This window comes from Panulirus ornatus, chromosome 11 (genome assembly GCF_036320965.1).
Source record: "Panulirus ornatus isolate Po-2019 chromosome 11, ASM3632096v1, whole genome shotgun sequence".
NCBI classification, from domain to species: domain Eukaryota; kingdom Metazoa; phylum Arthropoda; class Malacostraca; order Decapoda; family Palinuridae; genus Panulirus; species Panulirus ornatus.
Window position 1 is genome coordinate 34,140,879 of NC_092234.1, and position 21,099 is coordinate 34,161,977.

Consider the following 21,099-nt stretch of genomic DNA (forward strand, 5'->3'; position numbering starts at 1 on the left):
TCCTTTACAACCCCATCCATAAACAAATTAAACAACCATGGAGACATCACACACCCCTGCCGCAAACCTACATTCACTGAGAACCAATCACTTTCCTCTCTTCCTACACGTACACATGCCTTACATCCTCGATAAAAACTTTTCACTGCTTCTAACAACTTGCCTCCCACACCATATATTCTTAATACCTTCCACAGAGCATCTCTATCAACTCTATCATATGCCTTCTCCAGATCCATAAATGCTACATACAAATCCATTTGCTTTTCTAAGTATTTCTCACATACATTCTTCAAAGCAAACACCTGATCCACACATCCTCTACCACTTCTGAAACCGCACTGCTCTTCCCCAATCTGATGCTCTGTACATGCCTTCACCCTCTCAATCAATACCCTCCCATATAATTTACCAGGAATACTCAACAAACTTATACCTCTTATAGGGTGGGGGAGGGGGCGAAAATTTTGGGAGCCTTGAAAAATGTGTGGAAGTCGAGAACATTATCTCGGAAAGCAAAAATGGGTATGTTTGAGGGAATAGTGGTTCCAACAATGCTGTATGGTTGCGAGGCGTGGGCTATGGATAGAGATGTGCGCAGGAGGATGGATGTGCTGGAAATGAGATGTTTGAGGACAATGTGTGGTGTGAGGTGGTTTGATCGAGTAAGTAACGTAAGGGTAAGAGAGATGTGTGGAAATAAAAAGAGCGTGGTCGAGAGAGCAGAAGAGGGTGTTTTGAAATGGTTTGGGCACATGGAGAGAATGAGTGAGGAGAGATTGACCAAGAGGATATATGTGTCGGAGGTGGAGGGAACGAGGAGAAGAGGGAGACCAAATTGGAGGTGGAAAGATGGAGTGAAAAAGATTGTGTGATCGGGGCCTGAACATGCAGGAGGGTGAAAGGAGGGCAAGAAATAGAGTGAATTGGAGTCATGTGGTATACAGGGGTTGACGTGCTGTCAGTGGATTGAAGCAAGGCATGTGAAGCGTCTGGGGTAAACCATGGAAAGCTGTGTAGGTATGTATATTTGCGTGTGTGGACGTGTGTATGTACATGTGTATGGGGGGGGGGGGCCATTTCTTTCGTCTGTTTCCTTGCGCTACCTCGCAAACGCGGGAGACAGCGACAAAGTATAAAAAAAAAAAAAAAAAAAAAAATATATATATATATTTTTATTATTTTTTTTTATTTTCTTTGTCGCTGTAGCATTTATGGATCTGGAGATGGCATATGATGGAGTTGGTAGTGATGTTCTTTGGAAGGTATTAAGAAATATGGTATGGGAGGCAAGTTGTTAGAAGCAGTGAAAAGTTTTTATCGAGGAAGTAAGGCATATGTACATGTAGGAAGAGATGAAAGTGATTGGATCTCAGTGAATGTAGGTTTGCGGCAGGGTTGCGTGATGTCTTCATGGTTGTTTAATTTGTTTATGGATGGGGTTGTTCGGGAGGTGAATGCAAGGATTTTGGAAAGAGGCAAGTATGCAGTCTGTTGTGGATTAGAGAGCTTGGGACGTGAATCGGTTGTTGTTCGCTTATGATACAGTGCTGGTGGCTGATTTGGGTGAGAAACTGCAAAAGCTGGTGTTTTAGTGTGGTAAAGTGTGTGAAAGAAGAAAGCTGAGAGTAAATGTGAATAAGAGCAAAGTTATTAGGTACAGTAGGGTTGAGGGACAAGTCAATTGGGAGGTAAATTTGAATGGAGAAAAACTAGAGGAAGTAAAGTGTTTTAGATATCTGGTAGTGAATTTGGCAGTGGATGGAACCATGGAAGTGGAAGTGAATCATAGATTGGGGGAAGGGGCAAAAGTTCTGGGAGCGCTGAAAAATGTGTGGAAGTGAAGAACGTTATCTTGGAAAGCAAAAATGGGTATGTTTGAAGAAATAGTGGTTCCAACAATGTTGTATGGTTGCGAGGCGTTGGCTATGGATAGAGTTGTGCGCAGGAGGGTGGATGTGCTGGAAATGAGATGTTTGATGACAATATGTGGTGTGAGGTGGTTTGATCGAGTAAGTAATAATAGGGTAGGAGAGATGTGTGGTAATAAAAAGAGTGTGGTTCAGAGAGCAGAAGAGCGTGTTCTGAAATGGTTTGGTCACATGGAGAGAATGAGTGAGGAAAGATTGACAAAGAGGATATATGTGTCAGAGATGGAGGGAACGAGAAGTGGGAGACCAAATTGGAGGTGGAAAGATGGAGTGAAAAAGATTTTGAGTGATCAGGGCCTGAACATGCAGGAGGGTGAAAGGCATGCAAGGAATAGAGTGAATTGGAACTATGTGGTATATTGGGGTTGACGTGCTGTCATTTGATTGAACCAGGGCATGTGAAGCGTCTGTGGTAAACCGTGGAAAGTTCTGTGGGGCCTGGATGTGGAAAGGGAGCTGTGGTTTCGGTGCATTATTACATGACAGCTAGAGACTGAATGTGAATGAAAGTGGCCTTTGTTGTCTTTTCCTAGCCAACCTCGTGCACATTTGGTGGAAGGGGTGGTTATTTTCATGTGTGGCGGGGTGGTGATGGGAATGAATAAAGGCAGACTATGAATTATGTGCATGTGTATATATGTATATTTCTGTGTGTGTATATATATGTGTATACGTTTAGATGTATAGGTATGTATAAATTGTGTGTGTGGATATGTATGTATATACATGTGTATGTGGGTGGGTTGGGCCATTCTTTCGTCTATTTCCTTGCGCTACCTCACTAATGCGGGAGACAGCGACAAAGCAAAAAAAAAAAATTATATATATATATATATATATATATATATATATATATATATATATATATATATTTATATATATATATATATATATATATATATATATATATATATATATATATATATATTATATATATATATATGTGTATATATATGTGTTTATGGATGGGGTTGTTAGGGAGGTAAATGCAAGAGTTTTGGAAAGAGGGGCAAGTATGAAGTCTGTTGGGGATGAGAGAGCTTGGGAAGTGAGTCAGTTGTTGTTCGCTGATGATACAGCGCTGGTGGCTGATTCATGTGAGAAACTGCAGAAGCTGGTGACTGAGTTTGGTAAAGTGTGTGGAAGAAGAAAGTTAAGAGTAAATGTGAATAAGAGCAAGGTTATTAGGTACAGTAGGGTTGAGGGTCAAGTCAATTGGGAGGTAACTTTGAATGGAGAAAAACTGGAGGAAGTGAAGTGTTTTAGATATCTGGGAGTGGATCTGGCAGCGGATGGAACCATGGAAGCGGAAGTGGATCATAGGGTGGGGGAGGGGGCGAAAATTCTGGGGGCCTTGAAGAATGTGTGGAAGTCGAGAACATTATCTCGGAAAGCAAAAATGGGTATGTTTGAAGGAATAGTGGTTCCAACAATGTTGTATGGTTGCGAGGCGTGGGCTATGGATAGAGTTGTGCGCAGGAGGATGGATGTGCTGGAAATGAGATGTTTGAGGACAATGTGTGGTGTGAGGTGGTTTGATCGAGTGAGTAACGTAAGGGTAAGAGAGATGTGTGGAAATAAAAAGAGCGTGGTTGAGAGAGCAGAAGAGGGTGTTTTGAAGTGGTTTGGGCACATGGAGAGAATGAGTGAGGAAAGATTGACCAAGAGGATATATGTGTCGGAGGTGGAGGGAACGAGGAGAAGAGGGAGACCAAATTGGAGGTGGAAAGATGGAGTGAAAAAGATTTTGTGTGATCAGGGCCTGAACATGCAGGAGGGTGAAAGGAGGGCAAGGAATAGAGTGAATTGGAGCAATGTGGTATACCGGGGTTGACGTGCTGTCAGTGGATTGAATCAAGGCATGTGAAGCGTCTGGGGTAAATCATGGAAAGTTGTATAGGTATGTATATTTGCGTGTGTGGACGTGTATGTATATACATGTGTATGGGGGTGGGTTGGGCCATATCTTTCGTCTGTTTCCTTGCGCTACCTCGCAAACACGGGAGACACCAACAAAGCAAAAAAATAAAATAAAATAAATTTTTTTTTTTTTTTTTTTTTTTTTTGCAGCTGTTTCCCGTGTTTGTGAGGTAGCGCAAGGAAACAGACGAAAGAAATAGCCCAACCCACCCCCATACACATGTATATACATACGTCCACACACGCAAATATACATACCTACACAGCTTTCCATGGTTTACCCCAGACGCTTCACATGCCCTGATTCAATCCACTGACAGCACATCAACCCCGGTATACCACATCGCTCTAATTCACTCTATTCCTTGCCCTCCTTTCACCCTCCTGCATGTTCAGGCCCCGATCACACAAAATCTTTTTCACTCCATCTTTCCACCTCCAATTTGGTCTCCCTCTTATCCTCGTTCCCTCCACCTCCGACACATATATCCTCTTGGTCAATCTTTCCTCACTCATTCTCTCCATGTGCCAAACCATTTCAAAACACCCTCTTCTGCTCTCTCAACCACGCTCTTTTTATTTCCACACATCTCTCTTACCCTTACGTTACTTACTCGATCAAACCACCTCACACCACACATTGTCCTCAAACATCTCATTTCCAGCACATCCATCCTCCTGCGCACAACTCTATCCATAGCCCACGCCTCGCAACCATACAACATTGTTGGAACCACTATTCCTTCAAACATACCCATTTTTGCTTTCCGCGATAATGTTCTCGACTTCCACACATTCTTCAAGGCCCCCAGAATTTTCGCCCCCTCCCCCACCCTATGATCCACTTCCGCTTCCATGTTTCCATCCGCTGCCAGATCCACTCCCAGATATCTAAAACACTTCACTTCCTCCAGTTTTTCTCCATTCAAACTCACCTCCCAATTGACTTGACCCTCAACCCTACTGTACCTAATAACCTTGCTCTTATTCACATTTACTCTTAACTTTCTTCTTTCACACACTTTACCAAACTCAGTCACCAGCTTCTGCAGTTTCTCACATGAATCAGCCACCAGCGCTGTATCATCAGCGAACAACAACTGACTCACTTCCCAAGCTCTCTCATCCCCAACAGACTTCATACTTGCCCCTCTTTCCAAAACTCTTGCATTCACCTCCCTAACAACCCCATCCATAAACAAATTAAACAACCATGGAGACATCACACACCCCTGCCACAAACCTACATTCACTGAGAACCAATCACTTTCCTCTCTTCCTACACGTACACATGCCTTACATCCTCGATAAAAACTTTTCACTGCTTCTAACAACTTGCCTCCCACACCATATATTCTTAATACCTTCCACAGAGCATCTCTATCAACTCTATCATATGCCTTCTCCAGATCCATAAATGCTACATACAAATCCATTTGCTTTTCTAAGTATTTCTCACATACATTCTTCAAAGCAAACACCTGATCCACACATCATCTACCACTTCTGAAACCACACTGCTCTTCCCCAATCTGATGCTCTGTACATGCCTTCACCCTCTCAATCAATACCCTCCCATATAATTTACCAGGAATACTCAACAAACTTATACCTCTGTAATTTGAGCACTCTCTCTTATCCCCTTTGCCTTTGTACAATGGCACTATGCACGCATTCCGCCAATCCTCAGGCACCTCACCGTGAGTCATACATACATTAAATAACCTTACCAACCAGTCAACAATATAGTCACCCCCTTTTTTAATAAATTCCACTGCAATACCATCCAAACCTGCTGCCTTGCCGGCTTTCATCTTCCGCAAAGCTTTTGCTACCTCTTCTCTGTTTACCAAATCATTTTCCCTAACCCTCTCACTTTGCTCACCACCTCGACCAAAACACCCTATATCTGCCACTCTATCATCAAACACATTCAACAAACCTTCAAAATACTCACTCCATCTCCTTCTCACATCACCACTACTTGTTATCACCTCCCCATTTGCGCCCTTCACTGAAGTTCCCATTTGCTCCCTTGTCTTACGCACTTTATTTACCTCCTTCCAGAACATCTTTTTATTCTCCCTAAAATTTAATGATACTCTCTCACCCCAACTCTCATTTGCCCTCTTTTTCACCTCTTGCACCTTTCTCTTGACCTCCTGTCTCTTTCTTTTATACGTCTCCCACTCAATTGCATTTTTTCCCTGCAAAAATCGTCCAAATGCCTCTCTCTTCTCTTTCACTAATACTCTTACTTCTTCATCCCACCACTCACTACCCTTTCTAATCAACCCACCTCCCACTCTTCTCATGCCACAAGCATCTTTTGCGCAATCCATCACTGATTCCCTAAATACATCCCATTCGTCCCCCACTCCCCTTACTTCCATTGTTCTCACCTTTTTCCATTCTGTACTCAGTCTCTCCTGGTACTTCCTCACACAAGTCTCCTTCCCAAGCTCACTTACTCTCACCACCCTCTTCACCCCAACATTCACTCTTTTTTTCTGAAAACCCATACAAATCTTCACCTTAGCCTCCACAAGATAATGATCAGACATCCCTCCAGTTGCACCTCTCAGCACATTAACATCCAAAAGTCTCTCTTTCGCGCGCCTGTCAATTAACACGTAATCCAGTAACGCTCTCTGGCCATCTCTCCTACTTACATAAGTATACTTATGTATATCTCGCTTTTTAAACCAGGTATTCCCAATCATCAGTCCTTTTTCAGCACATAAATCTACAAGCTCTTCACCATTTCCATTTACAACACTGAACACCCCATGTATACCAATTATTCCCTCAACTGCCACATTACTCACCTTTGCATTCAAATCACCCATCACTATAACCCGGTCTCGTGCATCAAAACCACTAACACACTCATTCAGCTGCTCCCAAAACACTTGCCTCTCATGGTCTTTCTTCTCATGCCCAGGTGCATATGCACCAATAATCACCCATCTCTCTCCATCAACTTTCAGTTTTACCCATATTAATTGAGAATTTACTTTCTTACATTCTATCACATACTCCCACAAGAGCAAGGGTAGGAGAAAAATATATATATATATATATATATATTTATATATATATATATATATATATATATATATATATATATATATATATATATATATATATATATATATATATATATATATATCCACTTCCGCTTCCATGGTTCCATCCGCTGACAGATCCACTCCCAGATATCTAAAACACTTCACTTCCTCCAGTTTTTCTCCATTCAAACTCACCTCCCAATTGACTTGACCCTCACCCCTACTGTACCTAATAACCTTGCTCTTATTCACATTTACTCTCAACTTTCTTCTTCCACACACTTTACCAAACTCAGTCACCAGCTTCTGCAGTTTCTCACATGAATCAGCCACCAGCGCTGTATCATCAGCGAACAACAATTGAATCACTTCCCAAGCTCTCTCATCCCCAACAGACTTCATACTTGCCCCTCTTTCCAGGACTCTTGCATTTACCTCCTTTACAACCCCATCCATAAACAAATTAAACAACCATGGAGACATCACACACCCCTGCCGCAAACCTACATTCACTGAGAACCAATCACTTTCCTCTCTTCCTACACGTACACATGCCTTACATCCTCGATAAAAACTTTTCACTGCTTCTAACAACTTGCCTCCCACACCATATATTCTTAATACCTTCCACAGAGCATCTCTATCAACTCTATCATATGCCTTCTCCAGATCCATAAATGCTACATACAAATCCATTTGCTTTTCTAAGTATTTCTCACATACATTCTTCAAAGCAAACACCTGATCCACACATCCTCTACCACTTCTGAAACCGCACTGCTCTTCCCCAATCTGATGCTCTGTACATGCCTTCACCCTCTCAATCAATACCCTCCCATATAATTTACCAGGAATACTCAACAAACTTATACCTCTTATAGGGTGGGGGAGGGGGCGAAAATTTTGGGAGCCTTGAAAAATGTGTGGAAGTCGAGAACATTATCTCGGAAAGCAAAAATGGGTATGTTTGAGGGAATAGTGGTTCCAACAATGCTGTATGGTTGCGAGGCGTGGGCTATGGATAGAGATGTGCGCAGGAGGATGGATGTGCTGGAAATGAGATGTTTGAGGACAATGTGTGGTGTGAGGTGGTTTGATCGAGTAAGTAACGTAAGGGTAAGAGAGATGTGTGGAAATAAAAAGAGCGTGGTCGAGAGAGCAGAAGAGGGTGTTTTGAAATGGTTTGGGCACATGGAGAGAATGAGTGAGGAGAGATTGACCAAGAGGATATATGTGTCGGAGGTGGAGGGAACGAGGAGAAGAGGGAGACCAAATTGGAGGTGGAAAGATGGAGTGAAAAAGATTTTGTGTGATCGGGGCCTGAACATGCAGGAGGGTGAAAGGAGGGCAAGAAATAGAGTGAATTGGAGTCATGTGGTATACAGGGGTTGACGTGCTGTCAGTGGATTGAAGCAAGGCATGTGAAGCGTCTGGGGTAAACCATGGAAAGCTGTGTAGGTATGTATATTTGCGTGTGTGGACGTGTGTATGTACATGTGTATGGGGGGGAGTTGGGCCATTTCTTTCGTCTGTTTCCTTGCGCTACCTCGCAAACGCGGGAGACAGCGACAAAGTATAAAAAAAAAAAAAAAAAAAAAAATATATATATATATTTTTATTATTTTTTTTTATTTTCTTTGTCGCTGTAGCATTTATGGATCTGGAGATGGCATATGATGGAGTTGGTAGTGATGTTCTTTGGAAGGTATTAAGAAATATGGTATGGGAGGCAAGTTGTTAGAAGCAGTGAAAAGTTTTTATCGAGGAAGTAAGGCATATGTACATGTAGGAAGAGATGAAAGTGATTGGATCTCAGTGAATGTAGGTTTGCGGCAGGGTTGCGTGATGTCTTCATGGTTGTTTAATTTGTTTATGGATGGGGTTGTTCGGGAGGTGAATGCAAGGATTTTGGAAAGAGGCAAGTATGCAGTCTGTTGTGGATTAGAGAGCTTGGGACGTGAATCGGTTGTTGTTCGCTTATGATACAGTGCTGGTGGCTGATTTGGGTGAGAAACTGCAAAAGCTGGTGTTTTAGTGTGGTAAAGTGTGTGAAAGAAGAAAGCTGAGAGTAAATGTGAATAAGAGCAAAGTTATTAGGTACAGTAGGGTTGAGGGACAAGCCAATTGGGAGGTAAATTTGAATGGAGAAAAACTAGAGGAAGTAAAGTGTTTTAGATATCTGGTAGTGAATTTGGCAGTGGATGGAACCATGGAAGTGGAAGTGAATCATAGATTGGGGGAAGGGGCAAAAGTTCTGGGAGCGCTGAAAAATGTGTGTAGGTGAAGAACGTTATCTTGGAAAGCAAAAATGGGTATGTTTGAAGAAATAGTGGTTCCAACAATGTTGTATGGTTGCGAGGCGTTGGCTATGGATAGAGTTGTGCGCAGGAGGGTGGATGTGCTGGAAATGAGATGTTTGATGACAATATGTGGTGTGAGGTGGTTTGATCGAGTAAGTAATAATAGGGTAGGAGAGATGTGTGGTAATAAAAAGAGTGTGGTTCAGAGAGCAGAAGAGCGTGTTCTGAAATGGTTTGGTCACATGGAGAGAATGAGTGAGGAAAGATTGACAAAGAGGATATATGTGTCAGAGATGGAGGGAACGAGAAGTGGGAGACCAAATTGGAGGTGGAAAGATGGAGTGAAAAAGATTTTGAGTGATCAGGGCCTGAACATGCAGGAGGGTGAAAGGCATGCAAGGAATAGAGTGAATTGGAACTATGTGGTATATTGGGGTTGACGTGCTGTCATTTGATTGAACCAGGGCACGTGAAGCGTCTGTGGTAAACCGTGGAAAGTTCTGTGGGGCCTGGATGTGGAAAGGGAGCTGTGGTTTCGGTGCATTATTACATGACAGCTAGAGACTGAATGTGAATGAAAGTGGCCTTTGTTGTCTTTTCCTAGCCAACCTCGTGCACATTTGGTGGAAGGGGTGGTTATTTTCATGTGTGGCGGGGTGGTGATGGGAATGAATAAAGGCAGACTATGAATTATGTGCATGTGTATATATGTATATTTCTGTGTGTGTATATATATGTGTATACGTTTAGATGTATAGGTATGTATAAATTGTGTGTGTGGATATGTATGTATATACATGTGTATGTGGGTGGGTTGGGCCATTCTTTCGTCTATTTCCTTGCGCTACCTCACTAATGCGGGAGACAGCGACAAAGCAAAAAAAAAAAATTATATATATATATATATATATATATATATATATATATATATATATATATATATATTTATATATATATATATATATATATATATATATATATATATATTATATATATATATATGTGTATATATATGTGTTTATGGATGGGGTTGTTAGGGAGGTAAATGCAAGAGTTTTGGAAAGAGGGGCAAGTATGAAGTCTGTTGGGGATGAGAGAGCTTGGGAAGTGAGTCAGTTGTTGTTCGCTGATGATACAGCGCTGGTGGCTGATTCATGTGAGAAACTGCAGAAGCTGGTGACTGAGTTTGGTAAAGTGTGTGGAAGAAGAAAGTTAAGAGTAAATGTGAATAAGAGCAAGGTTATTAGGTACAGTAGGGTTGAGGGTCAAGTCAATTGGGAGGTAACTTTGAATGGAGAAAAACTGGAGGAAGTGAAGTGTTTTAGATATCTGGGAGTGGATCTGGCAGCGGATGGAACCATGGAAGCGGAAGTGGATCATAGGGTGGGGGAGGGGGCGAAAATTCTGGGGGCCTTGAAGAATGTGTGGAAGTCGAGAACATTATCTCGGAAAGCAAAAATGGGTATGTTTGAAGGAATAGTGGTTCCAACAATGTTGTATGGTTGCGAGGCGTGGGCTATGGATAGAGTTGTGCGCAGGAGGATGGATGTGCTGGAAATGAGATGTTTGAGGACAATGTGTGGTGTGAGGTGGTTTGATCGAGTGAGTAACGTAAGGGTAAGAGAGATGTGTGGAAATAAAAAGAGCGTGGTTGAGAGAGCAGAAGAGGGTGTTTTGAAGTGGTTTGGGCACATGGAGAGAATGAGTGAGGAAAGATTGACCAAGAGGATATATGTGTCGGAGGTGGAGGGAACGAGGAGAAGAGGGAGACCAAATTGGAGGTGGAAAGATGGAGTGAAAAAGATTTTGTGTGATCAGGGCCTGAACATGCAGGAGGGTGAAAGGAGGGCAAGGAATAGAGTGAATTGGAGCAATGTGGTATACCGGGGTTGACGTGCTGTCAGTGGATTGAATCAAGGCATGTGAAGCGTCTGGGGTAAATCATGGAAAGTTGTATAGGTATGTATATTTGCGTGTGTGGACGTATGTATATACATGTGTATGGGGGGGGGTTGGGCCATTTCTTTCGTCTGTTTCCTTGCGCTACCTCGCAAACGCGGGAGACAGCGACAAAGTATAATAATTCCTCCCCTCTCGTTTTTTTTTTAAATTTTCCAAAAGAAGGAACAGAGGGGGGCCAGGTGAGGATATTCCAAAAAAGGCCCAGTCCTCTGTTCTTAGCGCTACCTCGCTAATGCGGGAAATGGCGAATAGTTTAAAAAAAAAAAAAAAAATATATATATATGTATATGGTATTGCAGTGGAATTTATAAAAAAAGGGGGTGACTGTATTGTTGATTGGTTGGTAAGGTTATTTAATGTATATATGACTCATGGTGAGGTGCCTGAGGATTGGCGGAGTGCGTGCATAGTGCCACTGTACAAAGGCAAAGGGGATAAGAGTGAGTGCTCAAATTACAGAGGTATAAGTTTGTTGAGTATTCCTGGTAAATTATATGGGAGGGTATTGATTGAGAGGGTGAAGGCATGTACAGAGCATCAGATTGGGAAGAGCAGTGTGGTTTCAGAAGTGGTAGAGGATGTGTGGATCAGGTGTTTGCTTTGAAGAATGTATTTGAGAAATACTTAGAAAAGCAAATGGATTTGTATGTAGCATTTATGGATCTGGAGAAGGCATATGATAGAGGTGATAGAGATGCCCTGTGGAAGGTATTAAGAATATATGTGTGGGAGGCAAATTGTTAGAAGCAGTGAAAAGTTTTTATCGAGGATGTAAGGCATGTGTACGTGTAGGAAGAGAGGAAAGTGATTGGTTCTCAGTGAATGTAGGTTTGCAGCAGGGGTGTGTGATGTCTCCATGGTTGTTTAATTTGTTTATGGATGGGGTTGTTAGGGAGGTGAATGCAAGAGTTTTGGAAAGAGGGGCAAGTATGAAGTCTGTTGTGGATTCATGTGAGAAACTGCAGAAGCTGGTGACTGAGTTTGGTAAAGTGTGTGAAAGAAGAAAGTTAAGAGTAAATGTGAATAAGAGCAAGGTTATTAGGTACAGTAGGGTTGAGGGTCAAGTCAATTGGGAGGTAAGTTTGAATGGAGAAAAACTGGAGGAAGGAAAGTGTTTTAGATATCTGGGAGTGGATCTGGCAGCGGATGGAACCATGGAAGTGGAAGTGAATCATAGGGTGGGGGAGGGGGCGAAAACCCTGGGAGCCTTGAAGAATGTGTGGAAGTCGATAACATTATCTCGGAAAGCAAAAATGGGTATGTTTGAAGGAATGGTGGTTCCAACAATGTTGTATGGTTGCAAGGCAGTGGGCTATGGATAGAGTTGTGCGCAGGAGGGTGGATGTGCTGAAAATGAGATGTTTGAGGTCAATGTGTGGTGTGAGGTGGTTTGATCGAGTAAGTAATGTAAGGGTAAGAGAGATTTGTGGAAATAAAAAGAGCGTGGTTGAGAGAGCAGAAGAGGGTGTTTTGAAATGGTTTGGGCACATGGAGAGAATGAGTGAGGAAAGATTGACCAAGAGGATATATGTGTCGGAGGTGGAGGGAACGAGGAGAAGTGGGAGACCAAATTGGAGGTGGAAAGATGGAGTGAAAAAGATTTTGTTTGATCAGGGCCTGAACATGCAGGAGGGTGAAAGGTGGGCAAGGAATAGAGTGAATTGGATCGATGAGGTATACCGGGGTTGACATGCTGTCAGTGGATTGAATCAGGGCATGTGAAGCGTCTGGGGTAAACCATGGAAAGTTGTGTGGGGCCTGGATGTGGAAAGGGAGCTGTGGTTTCGGGCATTATTGCATGACAGCTAGAGACTGAGTGTGAACGAATGGGGCCTTTGTTGTCTTTTCCTAGTGCTACCTGGCACACATGAGGGGGGAGGGGGATGGTATTCCATGTGTGGCGAGGTGGCGATGGAAATGAATAAAGGCAGACAGTGTGAATTGTGTGCATGGGTATATATGTATGTGTCTGTGTGTGTATATATATGTGTACATTGATATGTATAGGTATGTATATTTGCGTGTGTGGACGTGTATGTATATACATTGTGTGTGGGGGTGGGTTGGGCCGTTTCTTTCGTCTGTTTCCTTGTGCTACCTCGCAAACGCGGGAGACAGCGACAAAGCAAAATAAATAAAATAAATATAATATATATATATATATATATATATATATATATATATATATATATATATATATATATATGATGATTCATAACACACACCTGTAATGATGAAGAAATTGGCCTGTAGGTTGAAGAAAACCATAAGGTAGATTGAACAAGGCAAACATATGTAAACCATAAGATAGATTGAACAAGGCAAACATATGTGTGCATAAAGATATCACTGGAAGTCGAAGGTTCTGGAGAATATGATACATGTTGAGCATCCCTAATCCGAATATCCAAATTCCGAAATGCCTCAAAATCCTTTATGTTTTGAGCAGCAACATGATGTTATAAATGGAAAAGTCCACACCTAAACACAGTATTTTTTCATTGAATTAATGGTGTTTCATATTTTGTTACTGTTAAGTACTTATATAAGAGTAAGTGTATGAAAATGATTGCTTATCAATAGCATATAGATTTAGAATCAGGAATGAAGGTGATGCAAAACAAGTACAGATTTTCTACATGGGCATCTGAGGTTGTGACACCTTTGCGCTCCAATGGTTCAGTGTTACACAAACTTTGTTTCATGCGCAGTATCATTAGAAATACCATATGAATTACCTTCAGGCTATGTGTATAAGGTATATATGAAACATGAATAGATTTTGTGTTTAGACTTGGATTCCCAAGTTATATCAATGTTTATATGCAAATATTCCAAATCTGTAACACTTCTGGTCCCAGGCATTTCAGATAAAGGATACTCAACCTGTACCAGTCTTTTACTCATTGACCTTTCAAGTCAGCTGTTCATCCTTATTTTGCTTTAAAAGTACCTCGTCACTGTTATATGAGTAACATCACTTATTTTTACAGACACATGGAACTGGAGCATTGGTGGTATCAGCTATGTTGGATTTCATGACATTTGCACTGTGTGCCCCATATAGTGAAACAACAGATGGGGCCCACTTTGATCGTTTACTAGAGATGGTGGCAGACAATGGGAGATCTCTGTATAGGCTTTTTCAGCATCCATCTCTTGCTATTGTGAAGGTAAGAGTGCTGCTATTAAGCTTCTTTTGTGGTTTTTTTAACAGCTTTAAGAAAGATGAGAAGAGATTTAGTGATTGGATCTTAGTAGTGTAGTGCAAGTTATTATATGAGTAAGGGGCACTGAATTAGATGACAGATTGAGAAATGATGGGCAAGGGACTTACAAAACCTTTTTTTTTCAAGACTATTTTAGTCACAGATAGAAGTCTGCATCAAGGCTGGACCTTGAATGAAATATGTAAAGGGTTAAATAAAGGAGTAAATGAGAAGAAACAAAGAAAATGTTTCAAGAGTTAAGTGAAACTGAAAAATATGCCTCTTGACCTGTTGATTATCCTGTGCATCTTATAATGAGTTATAGCACTACTGTTCCGCATGTCATATGACATTTGGTGGCTAACACCTTGACTGTGATTCCCATATGATATTTTCTTCCATTTACATATAGATGCGACTAGCAGGCTACTATAACACCTGGAGAAATTGTCATGCAGCTTAGTCACCCAAAAATCACCAGAAAGAGAGTACATACCACAGCTAGGCATGATGCCAGTTGTACATACTCACTGTTATGATAATTTTTAGAATAAGAGGAACTGTTTCTTTTTTTGATATTCATACTGTTGATGAAAGTAGGATTATTTTTTATATTTATTCCTGTAATTAAAGTTTTGCCTATGTAAAGATTTTGTAAATTTGTAGATTTATTTATTTATTTATTTTGCTTTGTCGCTGTCTCCTGCGTTAGCGAGGTAGCGCAAGGAAACAGATGAAAGAATGGCCCAACCCACCCACATACACATGTATATACATACACGTCCACACACACAAATATACATACCTATACATCTCAACGTATACATAAATATACACCCACAGACATATACATATGTACATGTGTACATAATTCATACTGTCTGCCTTTATTTATTCCCATCGCCACCTCACCACACATGAAATAACAACCCCCTCCCCCCTCATGTGTGCGAGGTAGCGCTAGGAAAAGACAACAAAGGCCCCATTCGTTCACACAAAGTCTCCAGCTGTCATGTAATAATGCACCGAAACCACAGCTCCCTTTCCACATCCAGGCCCCACAGAACTTTCCATGGTTTACCCCAGATGCTTCACATGCCCTGGTAGATAGTATGTATAATATTTAGATAATATTTGTACATATAAGATGCATAAGTTATCCCTAGGGATAGGGGAGAAAGAATACTTCCCACGTATTCCTTGCATCGTAGAAGGCGACTAAAGGGAGCGGGAGAGGAGGGCTGGAAACCCTCCCCTCCTTTTATTTCAATTTTTAAAAGGGGACACAGAAGAAGAAGTCAAGGGGGCAGTGCTCATCCTCCTCGAAATGCCCAGATTGGGGTGTCTGAATGTGTGTGGGTGTAATCAAGATGAGAAGAAAGGGGAGATAGGAAGTATATTCTAGAAAAGAAACTTGGATGTTCTGGCTCTAAGTAAAGCAAAGCTCAAGGGTAAAAGGAAGGAAAGGTTTGGAAAAGTCTTGAGAGTAAAGTCAGGGGATAGTGAGAGGATAAGAGCTAAGGAGGAGTAGCACTACTTCTGAAGCACTAGTTGTGGGAGTGTGTGATAGAGTGTAAGACAGTAGATTCTAGATTGATGCGCGTAAAACTGAAAGTGGAAGGAGAGAGATTGATGATTATTGGTGCTTATGCATCTGGTCACAAGAAGGAAGATCATGAGAGGCAAGTGTTTTTAGGAGCAGTTGTGTGAGTGTGTCGGCAACTTTGATGCACAAAACCGGGTGTTAGTGAGTGATGGGTGATTTAAATGTGAAGGTGATTAATGTGGTAGTTGAGGGTATAATTGGTGTACATAGGGTATTCAGTGTTGTGAATGGAAATGGTGAGGAGCTTGTGGATTTGTGTGCTGAAAAAAAGACTGATTGGGAATACCAGGTTTAATAAGAGGGATATACATAAGTATGCGTATGTGAGTAAGAGAGATGGTCAAAGGGCATTATTGGATTATGTGAAGACAAGTGTGTAGAAGAGGAACTTTTGAATGTTAATGTGCTGAGAGGGGCAGCTGGAGAGATGACTGATCACTATCTTGTGGAGGCGAAGGTGAAGATCTGTAGAGGTTTTCAGAAAAGAAGAGAGAATGTTGGGGAGATGAGAGTGGTGAGAGTAAGTGAGCTTGAAAAGGAGACTTGTGTGAAGAAGTACCAGGAAAGATTGAGTGTAGAATAGCAAAAGGTGAGAGCAAATGATGTGAGGGGAGTAGGTGAGGAGTGGGATGTATTTAGGGAAGCATTGGTGGCATGTGCAAGAGATACATGTGGCATGACAAAGGTGTGAGGTAGGCAGATTAGAAAGGGTTGTGAGTGGTGGGATGAAGAAGAAAAGTTGTTAGTGAAAGAGAAAAGAGAGGTGCTTGGATGATAATTGCAAGGAAGGAGTGCAAATGACAGGGAGGTGTATAAAAGAAAGCAGAAGGAGGTCAAGGGTTGAAAATGAGAGCAAATGAGAGTTGAGTAGAGACAGTATCATTAAATTTTAAGGCGAATGAAAAGATATTTCGGAAGGAGGTAAATAATGTGCATAAGACAAGAGAACAAATGGGAACATCAGTGAGGGGGCAAAGGGGGGGGTGTAAGAAATAACAGGTAGTGATGAAGTGAGGAGATGGAGTGAGTATTTTGAAGGTTTGTTGAATGTGTTTGATGATAGAGTGGCATATGTAGGGTGTTTTGATTGGGCTGTTGTGTGAAGTGAGAGGGTCTGGGAGGTAGTGAAAGCTTTGCAGAAGATGAAATCCAGTAAGGCAGTGGGATTGGATGGTACTGTATTAGAATTTATTAAGAAAGGGAGTGACTTTGTTGTTGATTGGTTGGTGAGGATATTCACTGTATGTATGGATCATGGTGAACCGCCTGAGGATTGGCAGAATGCATGCATTGTGCCATTGTACAAAGGCAAAGGGAATAAAGTTGAGTGTTCAAACTACAGATGCATAAGTTTGTTGAGTATTTCTGGGAAATTGTATGGGAGGGTATTGATGTAGAGGGTTAAGGCATGTACAGAGCATTGGAATAGGGAAGAGCAGTGTGGTTTCAGAAGTGGTAGAGGATGTGTGTATCAAGTGTTTGCTTTGAAGTATGCGTGTGAGAAATACTTAGAAAAACAACTGGATTTGTATGTAGCATTTATGGATCTGGAGAAGACATATGATAGGGTTGATAGAGATGCTTTGTGGAAGGTCATAAGAATATATGGTGTGAGAGGTAAGTTGCTGGAAGCAGTGAAAAGTTTATACCAAGGATGTAAGGCATGTGTAAGAGTAGGAAGAGAGGAGAGTGTTTGGTTCCCAGTGAAAGTCGGTCTGTTGCATGGTTGTGTGATGTCACCATGGTAGTTGAATTTGTTTATGGATGGGGTGGTGAGGAGGTGAATGCAAGAGTTTTGGAGAGAGGGCGAGCATGCAGTCTGTTGTGCATGAGAGGGACTGGGAAGTGAGTCAGTTGGTGTTCACTGTCGATACAATTTTGATGGCTGATTTGAGTGAGAAATTGCAGAAGTTGGCGACTGAGTTTGGAAAAGTGTGTGAAAGGAGAAAGTTGAGATTAATTATGAATAAGAGCAAAGATATTAGGTTCAATAGAGTTGAGGGACAAGTTAATTGGGGTGTAGGTTTGAATGTAGAAAAATTGGAGGAAATGAAGTGTTTTAGATATCTGGGTTTGGACTTAGCAGCGGATGGAACTATGGAAGTGAGTCACTGGGTGGTGGAGGGGGTGAAGGTTCTGGGAGCAATGAAGAATGAGTGAAAGGAGAACTTTATCTCTGAGAGCAAAATGGGTATGTTTTAAGGAATAGTAGTTCCAGCAATATTATACGGTTGCTAGGTGTGGGCTATAGATAGGGTTGTGCAGAGGAGAGTGGATGTGTTGAAAATGAAATGTTTGAGGACAGTATGTGATATGAGGTGGTTTGATCGAGTAAGTAATGAAAGGGTAAGAGAGATGTGTAGAAATAAAAAGAGTTTGGTTGAGAGAGTAGAGGAGGGTGTGTTGAAACGGTTTGGACATATGGATAGAATGAGTGAGGAAAGATTGACAAAGATAATATTTGTGTCAGAAGTGAAGGACCAAAGCAAAGCAGGAGACCAAATTGGAGGTAGAAAGATGGAGTGAAAAAGATTTTGAGTGATCAGGGCCTGAACATGCAGGAGGGTGAAAGGCGTGCAAGGAATATAGTGAATTGGAACGATGTGGTGTACTGGGGTCGATGTGCTGTCAGTGGACTGAGCCAGGGCATGTGAAACGTCTGGGATAAACATGGATAGGTCTGTGGGGCCTGGATGAAGATAGGGAGCTGTGGTATGTGTGCATTACACATGACAGCTAGAGACTGTGTGTAAACAAATGTGGCCTTTTTCGTCTGTTTTCCTGGCGCTACTTTGCTGAAGCAGGGGGTCGCAATGCTGTTTCCTTCGGGTTGGGGTGGTGCCAGGAATAGATGAAGGCAAGCAAGTATAATTATGTACATGTGTTTAAATGTATATGTCTGTGTATGTGTATGGAGATGTATATATATGTGTATATGTTGATATGAATATGTATATGTACGTGTATAGGCATTTATGTTTACATATGTGTATGTGAGTGGATGGGCCATTCTTCACCTGTTTCCTGGCACAACCTCACTGATGCAGGAAACAATAATCAAGTTAATACATAAATAAAAAATGCATAAATGGTACATATAGGAAGTGTGAAATCATTCAACCATGTGATGTGATTAGATATATGTAGAATGAAATCACTTTTGGAAAAATCCATAATTGTTATAGAATTACATATAGATAAGGAGCAGTTGAGTGTGCTTTCTGTGGGGGATGAGAGGGCTTGGGAAGTGAGTCAGTTGTTTGCTGATGATACAGTACCGGTGGCAGATTCTAGTGAGAAATTGCAGAAGTTGCTGACTGGTTTGGAAGAGTATGTGAAAAGAAAAATTTGAGTGTAAGTGAGAAAAAAGTGAGGTTATTAGGTTCAGCAAGGTTGAGGGACAGGTTCGCTGAGGGTGTTAGTTTGAATGGAGAAAAGTTGGAGGAAGTGAAGTGTTTTAGATACCTGGGTGTGGAGATGGCAGCAAATGAAACCACAGAAGCAGAAGTAAATCATAGGATGGGGGATGGGACAAAGGTTCTTGGAGCACTGAAGAGTGTTTTTAAAGAGAGAATGTTGTCTGGGAGGGCAAAAATGGTTATGTTTGAAGAATATTAGTCCCAAAAATGTTATGTGGATGTGAGGCATGGGGCTTAGATAAGGCTCTGTTGTGGAGAGTGGATCTGTTGGAAATGAAAAGTTTAAGGGCAATGCATGATGTGAAGTGATTTTGATCAAGTATGTAATGAAAGGATAAGAGAGATTTGTAGTAGTAAAAGAGTGTAGTTGAGAGAGTAGAAGAGAATGGGCTGAAATTTTGTGGACTTATGGAGAGAATGAGTGAGAAAAGGTTGACAAAGAGGATATATGTGTCAGAAGTGGAGGGAACAAAGAGATCTGGGAGACCAAATTGGAGTTGAAAGGATGGACTGAAAAAAGTTTTGAGCAATTGGATCCTGAGCATGCAGGAGGGTGCAAGGTGTGCATGGGATAGACTGGAGTGGAATGATGTGGTATAATGGGGTTAACATACTTTCAGTGGACTAAACCATGACATGTGAAGCATCCAAGGTAAACCATGGAATTGTCTGTTGGGCTTGGATTTGGATAGGAAGCTGTGGTTTCAGTGCATTACACATGAGAGCTAGAGAATGGATGTGAGCAGATGCAGCCTTTCTTTGTCTGTTCCTGGTGCTACCCCAATGGCAATCAGGTATGAAAAAATGATAAGGAGCATCCATAATACCATCCAAAGCTCCTTTTTTTCCCCACTTCTCTCCCTCCCAAACAGTTGTAGAGGAAAATGAACTATTTTTCATTGACATTTGGTACAGACGCATTCTATAAGGATTTTTTTTTTTTCACTTTAGTGGAGGCATCTTGGTGGTGTTGTGGTTAGCATTTCTGACTACTGATCCTCTGGCCTGGCTTCAGTCCCTCTCACAGGTAGATAGTGCACAGCTTTCCCAACTGTTCATCCTTCCTCCTGTAGGTAGATGAAAAGCTACATACACTTTCCCAACTGTTCATTCTTTCCCTGTGGGTATATAAATAACTACAAATATCAGGTGAGGTAAAACATCACAGTTGTGACAATCCTAGCCAGTTGACAGCTATACCCTGGCTTGAGTTATGTGAAGTAGTGTCCATGTCCAGTTACATGGCCCTCATTGACAGGTTGGTGAGTCTACCAAGAGTTGTTACTATACTATACCGTAGTTAGGAAAGACCTGAAGGATTAGAGTTTCAAAACTTTTTGGTGTAGGGAAAGAAACAAATACCACAGCATCCCAGCTTAGAGTTACCCACAGTCACACATTATTTATGTGAATAATGGTCTGATAAATGGTGGGGACACTCAAGCAGCCCTCAGGAGCAGAAACCGTAATATTATTGATAGGAGAGGGAAACAATGATGCATAGGGCAAGTAGGTCAAGTTTTTAGGATAGAACAGGAGACCTGATGTTGATTTGCTTTGGATTTGACTCTGTTTTATATGTTGAGCTAGAAACTCTCCAGATGTGAGAGCAGTACTCCATCCAAGGATCGATCATCCTTTTGTATAATCAGAGCAGCTGCCGTGAAGAAAAGGATTTACA

General features: G+C 41.5%; 1 protein-coding gene across 3 annotated transcripts in view; it reads left to right on the forward strand.

Moving 5' to 3' along the window:
• The window catches only part of Rme-8 (receptor mediated endocytosis 8), a 554,100-nt gene that overhangs the window by 160,647 nt on the left and 372,354 nt on the right, over positions 1 to 21,099 (forward strand). For all 3 annotated transcript variants that reach the window (XM_071666770.1, XM_071666772.1, XM_071666771.1), the window contains exon 11: positions 14,178 to 14,357. In XM_071666770.1, the coding sequence (XP_071522871.1) occupies positions 14,178 to 14,357 (180 nt within the window). The remainder of the gene's footprint in view (positions 1 to 14,177; positions 14,358 to 21,099) is intronic.